The 12734-nt window shown below is 38.5% G+C and overlaps 1 protein-coding gene across 1 annotated transcript; it reads right to left on the reverse strand.

Moving 5' to 3' along the window:
* Positions 1–908: 908 nt before the first annotated feature.
* Positions 909–12734, reverse strand: KLHL31 (kelch like family member 31). Its single transcript, XM_086745313.1, has 3 exons — positions 12588–12734; positions 9366–10569; positions 909–7483 (listed from the first exon to the last, which is right to left on the reverse strand). Exons 2-3 carry the CDS (start codon positions 10535–10537, stop codon positions 6751–6753), a joined length of 1905 nt encoding a protein of 634 aa, XP_086601439.1. The 5' UTR covers positions 10538–10569; positions 12588–12734; the 3' UTR covers positions 909–6750.

The following is a 12734-nucleotide window of genomic DNA, read 5'->3' on the forward strand; positions in this document are numbered from 1 at the left end:
ATAAAATTGCTCTGAAAGAACAGAAAACAGCATCACCTATTGGCTATTGCTGGTAAAAAACAGAGATTAACAGCATCTATTGACTACTCAAAGTAAGATGTCCTACACCCTCTTATGTCTCTGTTATAAGAAGGACTTATTTTTTTTTATTCAAAATAGAGCCTCTCTCTCTGAGAACTTCCCAGGTGAATCTCACGTGCACTTTCCACGAGCTCTCGGACTCTCAGCAGGGATGCCCAACTGACTCCAGACTCTGTGATAGTGATCCGCCTTGAAGGGAGACTGTGTGTTATCTTACTGCTTGGGTCTGCCCTCTGCTCTTTTGGAATGGTTTGGTGTCACCCCTGGGACTAAGGGGGAACCCATGGTTGCTGTCTCTACGTAACAGCAGAACGGGTAACTCTTCAGGTCATGACATCTGCCAAATGCCAGATCACGCTTTGAACCAAACCCTTGGTGTCAAAACACAGGGAATACTTTTTGGCACTTCAAACCCTCTCTTCTGTGGTGCAACTTAATTGATCTTCAGAATCTGGACTAATTTTTTCTCCTTGAAATTTAGATGTTTTTATTTCTGATAATGTTACTTGTACAATCTAAATGAAAACATGTTAAATTTCTAATCAGACATCTGATCTATCATAATTTCTTGTTAGGCATCTTGATCATGGCAAATGACTGTGAAATTCATTCAGAAAAACCAAGTTGTTATCCTTGTAATAAAGGGAAAATTATAGAAGTGGCTCCAGTGTCACACTGCAGCTTATTGTGAAGGTGGTTTGACAGCCCGGTGTAACAAACATTCCAGTAAGCTGATATGAAAGCAAGGATCAGCACAGGGCTCAGAAAAAAAAGCATATTTCTACTGCAACCAGGCATTTGTCAGAAAGAGTCTTGCAGTTTCCAACTGATTTTACAAAAAGAATAATTTGTTTGCACTGTTTGTGTCAACAGTTTTATTTAAAGCATACAATGAATAACACCAACATGCTGTTATTCCTCTTAAGGACACCTGCTGCACTACAAATTTTAATTTTTAAATAATAACATTCTCACATTACACTTACAGATTTTTTTTTCTGTTGAAATATGTTCCCTTGTCTTATCACAGTCCATCCTTAAAGTGTTTCATTAGAAAACCTATTTGTATAAGCAGCATGTCTAACACTTATAAGCCAGGGAAATGCTTTACACAAATAAGTTATATTTTTAACTGTTCTTGTTGACAACAAAACTTCCAGGGCAGCAACTAGTGTAACATCCAGCGTATCTAAATGTGTCTGTTCCCATTCTTACCAACAGAAATCAACTATGTATTCCTCATAAGTTTACTAATTGCCTATATTTTTATTGAAAATTTAATTTTCATTGAGACAACAATGAACTCACACTAGCCTTTTGCATGGCAAAACTCATCTGATATTAACTGAATCTCTCACTCAAGCAATACAAAATTGCATGTATTTTCCTTTATTATTTGTGGAACTTCTGGGAACAGAGCTCTGAGCAGTACCACACTTGCAAATGAGCACCAGCTACTCATTTTTCACCTCTATTTTTTTCCAACAGGCAAAGTCCTTTTCTTTAGTGAGGCCACCAGTGAAGAGATTTTTTAAATTAGATTCACAGATGAGTTTTTATGTACTGTTTGCATCTGTGCATCTTCTTTGGTACCCTGTGAGTCATTCAGTTATGGCCAAGAAGAGAGAAAATAAAAGGGACAAGAGATCCTCCTCTTGCATGGCAGAGTCAAAGTAAAAAGTGCATTATAATGTTTTTGATTACTTATACAAAGTAGATCTTTAACAAAAGGATAAGAAGATTCATTGCAAAAAGGTCAGAAGACTACAGTAGGACTAGACTTCTCCAAACAGGTAGATTCAGAATTTGAAAAAGATCTCCCAGCTTGGGTAAACTGGGTTAAAATAGATTGAAAATTCCATTCAACTGAGAATTCAAGTTACAAGCAATTGAAAATTGAGTCTTGCTTTTCATAAGAAAGACTGGGCCACCTCAATTAGGTAACATAAAGAAAGGCTGCTTATGGAAAGGTGTATGTTGAAGTAGATGCTTCCTTCCAGCACATATGTCTCAAACACTGTTGAGAAATGGGAAGAAAATCTTAGTCTATTGACTGTGCTAAGGGGCTCCATCTTCTCCTTTCCACTGTCTGGATCTGCTTGCATCTCCCATCCTGCGTGTTGCACAAAACACCTTGAAGCATACAGAGGATTTCATTGAGCAGGCATCCCAAAGGAAATAATCCTTAAAGGGAAATCTAGTCTCTAAAAAATTTCATGTGCCTGTATGGTAAGTGGGTAGCTGAATGGCAATACTGAGGATCTGCCTACTACCTCCATGTTGGCTTTCACTGGACATTGATACTTGTCTACCCATGGATTTAGTTCTTGTATTTTAATTTTCCAAACATAAGCACATGAGAATTTTCCAAACATAAGTGTATAGGAGAAGTCCCACTGAATTCAAGAAGGTACATATGCTTATACAACTATTTGTTGGACTGTTGGGTTTGCAACGAGAATTACCAAATCCAGTCATCACCAGTAAAAAACTCCCCATAAAGCCAGCATGGGTTTGGAAACAGGTAAAACTGTAGTATCAATTAATCTGGGTTTCTGGATAATATAAGGCATGGTCTTACTCAGTCATTTCATTCATCGTGCACTTCTTCCTGCAAGAACTGCCATTTAAAAATGCCAACACAAAACACTTTTCAGGACCTCATGCCTTTGGTTGATGCTGATTTTGTCTGCTTCCCTTTTTGACCAGCTAGAAGTTGGCACTTAAGCTTACTGAACTCTTGACTGATCCACAGATGATCTTGTGGGTTAACTTCAGGAAGAGAATAAATGATCTTGATTAGTTCTTGATTAAGAACAAAGCACAAAATCTTCCTTTCAGCATAACTTTCCAACAGTAAGTTCCTCCCTCACAACCTCTTAACACACTCTCCCATGCGCATACACAAGCATGAATAAACAAGAAAACAAAACATTATCAAACTGTTTCACTCACAGACTGAAGAAAGCTTATTTTCAGATTTGAATTCCTTGGAAGCACAGATATTGTTGACTATAAAATGCATAGGCACAAGGAATTTTGAAGATAACAGCATATATTATTATTTTCTTTTTTACTATTAGTATAGCATTAAAGAAGATCTCTGTAGTGTTTTAACAATCTGCATCTCATACAGTTGGAAGCCCTCTGCTCTGCTTAATATTACCGTATACAATACTTCCTAAACTGCATTTTAAAATTTCTTTTTGGGATGTACAATATTTCAAGTTCAACTGAGAAGTTGTTATTAAACATCTGGAGATTGAAATAAATGGTACTGGATGATGAAAGAACACTGTGCCATAAAACACAACATACAAACCATTTTTCACAGTTCTAACAAAACAAGATTGTACATAAAAATGTCACAAATAGTTCAGTACATTGGTATGATCAAAATAATATTAAGTCCAGCTGATATTGTCACATAATAAGGGCCAAATCCTGGCTCAATATGCAGTTGAAGCCTAAATAGATGTTTAGAGAAAACAATATAAAGCCACACTGAAGTGCTATACTGATAACAGTACCATTTGTTAATTTACCTAAAATTTTACGCCTGAAGGATGTACCCAATTTGTGCTATGAAAGGACCACATGGCCAATAGTGCTCGGATCCTGTCGTAGGACACGTCTTTATGGACTTGTCGTGGCCAAGCGCAGTGGAGCCTGAGGAGCTGTCTTCCTTCTGAGTATGACAGTTTTGGCAGGCATCTGTATCTACTGTTCTGCCAGAATTTGGCCAAGAGTTCAAAATCCTGTACATCTTATTCAATAGTCCCAGTAAAGTCAATGGAACTTTTTTTGTGAATAAGATGAAAAGGATTTGGCCCCTTAAGTTTTCAACCCTTTAAGTAGTAAGAGAGTAGTTTCATTGCACTTAGCCCATCATTCACAAATACTTTTCTACTTGAAAACAGAAGATGGTTGTTGATGTATAGGAAGTGTTGGCTCACAAAGAGGAAAGCGTGCAGCAACGTCTGACTACTCACAGGATTCTGGAACTCAGTTTCCAAAGGAAAAAAGAGACACTTGTATATGACAGCATTTCATCCAATATCTGTCTGAGGTCAAAATGATTGCTGCTTAAATTCCTAAATACTATCTTACAGGTACCTTCAAAACACTAAATAACTGGAGTATGTATACAGCTATAATTGGATATGTGTATCTTCATTGGACTGGTGGTGGATAATCAACTTCATCTAACAGTATTAAAATTTTACAAAAAATTATTGGAGCAGATGGATTTTTCAAAGAACTTTTAAAATACTTTCATATGGAACACATGGTCATGACTTTGGGAAAAGAGAAATTTTGCTCTCATCCGTGAGAATACTTTTGGTTATTGGAATGGGCAAGAACAGCATTTTCATACTTAAAACCAAGTAATCTTACTCTGTTACAGAATTCTGTATTTTGTTATGTGATTGTGGATTTGAATTATTGTTCTTTTGAATTAAACAGGAAAAAGGATAATTGTTTGCTAATTAAATTAATCAAACCTATATGACAGCGCTACTTTGACCAGAAGTCATTGCAATGCAGTATATCCTAATCGCATTCAGCACTCAAAAATAGAATTTGGGATTTAAAATTGTGTAGTCAGGATGCAGACATGAACGATTAAGTCACAACTGGAAAACAGGACTGAGTACCATGGAGTTTAATCCCAATTGACAGAGGGAATGACTTCTTTTCTAATTACTAGAAGTTACTCTAATTATTAGGAATTACTTCATTTCTAATACTGTGTCATGCTCATGCTGATGCTCAATGTGTAGCTGTAGTTGCAACAAAGCTACAAAGAGCAGAGCATAAGTCCTGAAAATACTTGCCTCAACAATATCTGCACTTACAGACAATTTTGTAGCATTCCCCTTTTGCAAATGAGATAAAAATCTGGAGGCCTTGGTAAACATTGCTAAGAGCATGCCTTCTCATTGGCACCAGAGCCTGGAGCTGTCAATGATATCCAGAGGAAACTGCATCTGAAGCCTCGATGGATTGTTTAAGGTGAGTGAATGTCAACCCTTTTGGTTATATTAAATAATTTTAGTTCCTTGTATTGCTTCTTTCCTTCCCCAACAGAAGGATGTAGACATTTTGTGCTGACAGCAGTCCTTTGGTGTCAAATTTTCAGGGGACACTATGGGTTGCATATCCCTTTGGCTTAGGGAATAAGATCAGGTTTCATCCTTAATTCCCCCACTGCATGCTGAAATTAGGAAGTAAGGGTCTTGGATGGTAATCTAAGTCGAGCATACTCTTCACTGTGCTCACTGGGAAAACTTCACAGACTTCAACAGGCACAGCATTAGTCTAGCTTTTGGAAAAACTTGAATAAAAGCTCCATAAACAGGGATGTAATGAAGGCTTCAAAAGGAGACATGCAATGGTATGCCCAGGAAGAGGCTACTTTGGGTGATGTTGTGCCTACATCTAGTAAGAAAGGTGTTAAGGTATCTCTTTGGTCCTATTGAGCAACGTCTTTTTGATTGTTTCTAGTTTTCCCATGATTCACCATTTTCTACACATTTACCCTACTCTAAAAGGCAGATCCTGCAGTCTTTATTCCATCTTCATTCCTCACTCAACTGTGAATTTGTCAAAATAATGCTGAGTAGGAGGGATGCTCTTAGACACCATTAGCCCTTGGTGCCTCCTGGCATGAACTCAGCTTCCAGATTTTGGCCCTGCTGCAGCAGCTCCTAGCTCCTTGCATTGGTGAGGACCTTCTTGAACAAGAAGATAACCGTACATTCCTACTCAGATGGGAAGAGTAGGAACAGGAGGAGACATACTGACTGGCCTTCATGCCGTCCACCTGGAGTGATGAGAGTCTTCCTGGCATGAAGAGGAGGATGGGGTGGTGGTCTGCTCCTTAGTGGACACATGGAGGTCAGGAGAGAAACCTTGCACCCAAGGCAGCCCTTGGGGTTGACCCATAATGCTTACAGAAGCCAAGGTATTTTGTGGATTCAGGTCTTGAAAGCCATGCCACAGCATTAGATATGAGAATTAAAGGGTTTCATGGCAGAAGGCAGGGATCTCTTTTGAACTTTGGAAGGGGAAAGTGTTTTTAGAAATTTTCTGTGAATACTACTGCCCAAAAGGTAAATATACATATGCTATATGTTATATTTTTGGGGTTTTGTTTTTTTTTTCCTTCTGTTTGTCAAAATAGAAAATGCTCAGAAAAGAACAAAGCTGATGACTTTTATGATGACATAGCACATTGCTGATGTATGTTGAGCAATATTTTACTTTCATTTTGGGTTCTGAAAGCATTTAAAACTTGGTATTAAAAAAAAACTCACAACAATCTTCTGAAGCAAGTTTATCTCTATTTTACAGGTAAGGAAACCTGTAAAATTAAATTAAAATTAAATTATTTGCCACAGATAGTATAGTCAGTGGCAAAGTCAGGAAGAGAATGAAGTTCTGCAGCTATGGGTTATCTCTCTCTTCCTGTTAAGAAAATTCATCTTATCCCTAATACGCTGTTTCACACCACCTGTATTAAAGATCATGAAAATTGGCCAATTCACATTGTTAAAACTGGTCAATGATTTTTTTTTTCTAGATAAGCACAAAAATGCTACTTAAAGGGTTAATTTTACTGCTGTGCTGGTAAACATTTTTACTTATTGCTGGTTAGACCCATATTTAAATACTGACTGGGACAGAAGAGACTGAGCTGGCTCTGGACTCCCTTGTCTTGGTGTTGGGCATGGATATTGTACAACAGGATACGCCCACAGTGGCCTCAGGCAGCTCATCTTCCTCTGTCCATTCATTGAGATCTGGGTTATAGCACTGAATGCACTTCTTATATTTTTTCTCTATTTCATTCCAGCCACCCACTAAGTAAATTTTCCCGTTAAGGGTGGAGGCACCAGCTGTACTAACTCCGGTCTGAAGCGGTGCCACGTAACTCCATTGCCCCATGTAAGGACTGTAACACTCCACGGGGAGAACGTCGACCCTTTCGGCTCGCCCTCCCAGCTGAGACCCACCCATGACATAGACCCTCTCCAGAAGGGACACTGCGCAGTGCCACCCCCTTGGGGTGCTGAGGCTGGACTTATCCTGCCAGCTATCCTTACTGGGGTCGTACATGCACACCGAGCGAGAGTAAGCGTTATTAATGTAACCTCCCGTGACCAGGATCTGACCGTCCACCACTGCGCTGGCGTGGCAGCACCTGGGCACCTCCAGGGGTGCCTTCATCTGCCACTGATTAGTTGCAGGCACGTAGCATTCAACCGAGGAGAGGCTCCCCTCTGAGTTGCGACCGCCTACTGCAAAAAGGAGGCCATTGAACACGTTCAGGCTAAAGTGGGTGCGCCGCTGATTCATGCTTGCCAGGTGAATCCAGGTGTTGAAACGAGGATCATATCTGAAAGGATTAAAAAAAGAGGGTAACTGTCTCACATACTGCTCTGCTAAATCCTACAGTCCTGTCTCTGTCCCACTACTGCTATGGCTCTGGAGTTCCCAAAATTTTAGTTATTTAGCCCATTAGAAGTCAGTGGAATGAAACTGGTATTCCTGGTTAAAATTCCATATAAATTTAGTTTTTGATTGGAGAAAAAAAATGTGTTCGTATCATTCAAACCTGGTATTGTTTAAATAAAGTAAATCTGACTCTTCTGTAATTCGATTTTGTATAATAACCTCATTAGAATACTCAAAGGAGATACTTTAAACATGCAGTAGAAATTTTAGAAGTTTTTTTGCAATTTGTATCTACAGCAAAGATGTCAAAGAGTTTTAAAAAATGTTAGGTGGTGATTTATACTTTCATCTTTTTAGTACTTTCTGAATGGTAAGTATTCTTTCCCTGACACTCACACACAGAAAGAATTATGTGGAAAGAACATCTTTGCTTCATAACACCATACCTACATGAAATAACATTTTCTGTCCTTGACATTTAAATGAGCAATTTTGAAATAGGAAAATAGCAAATTATGACTCCTGAAGGAGTTGAGTGAGGTACTTTAGTAGGCCCATACATTTCTCCTGTTTCATGCTGAGGCAAACAGAGAATCACATGAGAAAAAAAAAGTATGGGAAAGTAAAAACTAATTGTTAGCTGACATACTGCATTGTCATCTGCAGCTTTGAAAGCAAGCCCACGGATATACTGATGTGACTCGACATGCTCAAGGTTAATGGCAGAACAGGGAGCAGAACCCATTCAGCTGTGGACCACGAGGATTCCCCCACCTCATCCCCACCATCAAAGTGTGCACTGAGTGCACAGCTCCTCGTGAGAACGTGAGGCATAGCTTAAAAGCAGGTTGGGAGAACGCCAGCATAATCTCCTTTACGTGCAATATTTTTCTGACGAAGTAGATTACAGAATAAAAATGATCTAGCGAGGTTCCTTATTCATTAACTTTGCATATTAATTATGTCTTCAGGAGAAGGTATCTGAATGTTCCTTCTGGGAGCAGGGAAGGAAGCATTGGTAGGACTGTGGCTGTGTATTGCCATTATATGTCCACAGTCTGCTAGTTGATAAAAAGCAGAATTGTCTCACCTCCAGCCTTTGCTTCCAGCTATTGTGTGCTGTCAGCTTTTATGCTGAACTCTGTAAAAACTAACATCACCCATGTGACGACTGCAGGTTAGCCTTCAGACCTTGCTATCACTCGTGCTGTCCTTGGATGACTATAGATAAGAACTGTAATATTTCAGAATATTTCAGAAGTGAGGTATTATTTGGAGTACATTGTAGAAGAGACATACAGCCCTCAAGAGACGGTGATGTTGTTTCTAAAGTCTTGATAAATGAAAAAGCTAAAGGATGTGAAATGCAGTATAAAAGCTGTTGAAAATATGGTGGATGGTGCATAGAAAGTCAAGATTGCAATACGTAAAAGGTGTTTTTCAGAACTTTCTATGAGGCATCACACGGTCTTGAATTTTAAAAAGTCTCACCTTGTGTGATTTGGTGCATTTTAATGGTACCTTAGAAAATCCCAGAACTTCCTATTTATATTCCTATTTATTTCCTCCACTTGAAGTAGGTTTTTTCAGTTTTCCTCACTTTTCATGTGCATGTGTAACCATGGTGAATTTTTTTTTGCATAACTTCAGATGTCTATTTCTGTTAATTCAAACTTTAGTATAAAGAAGCATCTATACCTCCCCAGCCCTCTCCCCTTTCTATTTATCTGAGCTGTTCATGCTGCATGCCACAAACCAGCTTGGTCTATCTACCATAACTGTGTGGAGATCTCTCCATCCCTTTTAAATAAATAACCAGTTACCTGCAGAAATTGCTGACTGCGTGCTTGGCTTGGTTCCTGGCATCATTCTGGTCTTCTCCACCAGCCACATAAAGAAATCCATCCATCACCGTCACACACTGATTAAAACTTTTAGCAGGCATTTCACTCAGCTTCTTCCATCCGTTTTCAGGATCTCTGTACAAGATGTCTCTGCTAAGAGACTTTTCTGTTAGAGCAGGGCGTCCCCCAACAGTAACTAAGACTCTGAAACCTCCACGGATTCTCGTTCTTCTGGACTGCAGTGTATTCTGGTGGTAGGGAAGCAAGTGATAGTTCATGGCATCCACTAGGAGCTTATGGCAATCTGCATCTTGCATCATTCTTGGCACAGTTTGGACATAATTGACGAGGTCTTGGGCTGAGATGGTACCAAAACGGATGTTACCTAAGAGATCAGCAGCAAACTTTACTCTTTTTTGGTCAAATTCCAGCCATTTTATTGCGATCTGGAATGCAACAATTTCAGAAGGCAACTGCAAATCATCATCTGCAAGAAGTTCATTAATCTGATCAAAAGTAAGTTTTAAGAACTGATCAGTTTCTGAAAATTCAATGAAATTGTCTCTAATAAATTTGTGTGCAGCTTCCTTGGTTGTTTTTAGTCCATATGTTTCTGCAATATTGGCAACGTACATACAATTCTCAACACTGATTTCTTGGATTAGAAAATCACAGCACATCTTCACAAGGCTGTGAATCTGCAGATAAATTGCTGTGGAAATAATACTACCTATTGTATAAAGTGAGAGAGTAAGTTTTCCAGTGTAAGCATAGGTGATAACAGTAGCTAGACCCAACGGGGATACATCATTGAGGTCTACTCTTTGAGTGGATGGATCTTTCTTTAAGATGTTGTGAAAGTAATCACTGATTGAAGCCATCACCACCTTATGAACACTGAAGGATTTGGTTTTGGTACTGATAGTCAAGTCACAAAGAAAATTTTCTAGTCTCATTCTGCTTAGACCTTCCAAGAGATTTGGGCTATATGATGGGTCAGAAACTTCAGATGAGATGCAGCTGAAACCATTTCCTCCATCCAAGAGTCCATTCAAGCCATTTAGTTTACTGAGGGGGCCATCTTCCACAATGATAGTCATTTCATTGATATCTGCTTTGTTCTTCTTCACATTCTTCTTCTTAGGGGCCATGGCTGCAATGAAATATTACAGCCAAGAGCTTGCTAAAAATAAAATTAAATAATTTAGAGCTACACTGCAGTTGTGAAATGTAATAGCAGAGTGATTATACAACAAATCTAACCTTTGTCAATACATATAAATGCCACAAAACCAAAACAGACAGGATAATCTATCTTTCTAAGAACTAATATACTGTCCTAGATTGTACTGTGGCTGCTTATTAATAATAATGGATACTCAAATTGTGAGGAATACACTTACAACACCTAAAAATAGTTCATTTTTTTCAATAACGCAGTCATAAAAATAACAGTCCCCTATTGTCACCACATCCAAAGAGTTAAATTATCTTCCTAAACATTAAATGAGTTTGCCAGCGTGTAGAATTGTGTAAATATACATTTAAATCAATATTCTACTTCCCATGTCAGATTCACAAATACATTCTACTCATAGCACACCTTGCTTGCTTTTCAATATCAGTAATTTGAAATTTCTAATCCTACAATTAGGCATTTGTCTAACTTTTATTTGGGAAAATGGTCATGCAAACACTAGCAGGATGTGTTGTTTTAAACAAGTTCTTTATATGTGAAAGTTAATAATTACTCCCATAGAGTTATGTTAGAAAAGATTCCTGCATTAGACTTATCAACTCTAGGCAAGTTCCAGCTCTTGCTGAAAGGAAGAGCCAAGATTTCGTCAAATACAATGTAAGACAGCCCCTATATTTTCAAAGGAGCTATTTCAAATAAATATATGTATATGAAATACACCTTGAAGGAAAGCACTGATCTTCAATAACACAGTTAAAACAGAATTGCTGAGACTACCATCCAAATATAGCATTTATTGTCAATTTATCCATGAATTTTAAAACAATTTACACCAGCTAATTTTCTCTGTGATCCTTGCACTCATTCATGAAGAAATGTTACCTAACGATAAAACAAATGGTTGGATTATTTTGAGTAACTTAATAAAAAACTTCAGCAATATTTTAATCTAAAATCTCAGCACATCAATTTTTCCTTAAGCCCACAGCACATAACAAAATGGTAATTTAATTTTAGAAAGGAATGGTTGCTGCCTGTGAGCACCAGGACTTTTTTTTTTGCTCCTGCTGCAGGGTGACGACCATGCACAGAGCAGGCGAGGGAGAAGGCCATGTGTGCCCAAAGTGTCAGTGTCAGCCCATGCTGACGTGAGCTGCCATCCCCGAAATGTCGGTGTGCCAGTGCCGGGGTCAGCTGCTGCCCGGCTCCCCCCGCTCCGGCTGCATTCCAAGAGCTGCATCTGTTGAGACCTATCAGAGTCACCTCCCAGAATAGCAACCTCCCAGCAGCTTGCCATTTTAAGACAGGTTCCGTCAAAGGTATAGTTGGTGTTTTAGTCTACTTGATTGTTTAACACAACTTCTGTTGCAAAAACACTTGCGATATTGCAAGTGTCAGATCTATTTGTTGGCATAGAATAAAAGCAAATCAACACTTTTGCATGTCTTTGCATGTTACCTGTATAGTTACAGCTTTGCATATTAATAGCTATAATTTTATACCTGGCAAGGGCATATTCTTTTGGCAGTCATATTGGTGGTTCTAAATATTTTCAGGGACCCACAACTTAAAAATGTTAATACATGCAGCACTTAATGTTTATTGTCTCACTATGTCACTGCAGAGCTCACTTAAATCCATGACATTTTAAGCTCCTTGTTCAAAAATGTCAACTCTCCAATGTTTTTTCCTGAAAAATACTTTTCCACTGGCAGAAATGTCACCAGCTAGTTTAGTGTATAAGCACGTAAGTGACAGGACATGCAAAACCAGTGAAATAAATCAAATGATCCTATAATAAATCCAAGTTATTGAACTTTGAAAACCTTGGATGATTTGGTTTTCTATAGCTGTTTGCTTTCACTTAATTTATTTTAACTTAAGAACAACTCATGCCAAAGGACACTTGGAGTCCCAAAACAACGCATTCAAACAAACAACCTTCCCCCCTCATTTACAATGTTACTTCTAACCACTATAGAGAGGAGTTAAAGACCCCTTACCCTCAGAAAAATGGTGTTCCAGAGCTGTCCAAGAAGCTGTCTCTGAAAATGATTCTTTCTTGGAAAAACAAGAAGATAAAAAGAGAGGAAAGGTGGGGAAAAAAAGAGAGAGAAAGACCAGAGGCCACTTGGTAAGTCCTAGCTTGT

The sequence above is a fragment of the Chlamydotis macqueenii genome, chromosome 3 (genome assembly GCF_036417535.1).
Source record: "Chlamydotis macqueenii isolate bChlMac1 chromosome 3, bChlMac1.mat, whole genome shotgun sequence".
In the NCBI taxonomy this organism is placed as follows: Eukaryota; Metazoa; Chordata; class Aves; order Otidiformes; family Otididae; genus Chlamydotis; species Chlamydotis macqueenii.

Bases quoted from the DNA above. Each gene is read 5' to 3' on its own strand.
- KLHL31 (XM_086745313.1), bottom strand. From the start codon at position 10,537: ATGGCCCCTAAGAAGAAGAATGTGAAGAAGAACAAAGCAGATATCAAT. The intron at 7,484-9,365 runs GTAACTGGTTAT...TAATCCTTTCAG, and splicing joins GCAGTCAGCAATTTCTGCAG to ATATGATCCTCGTTTCAACA.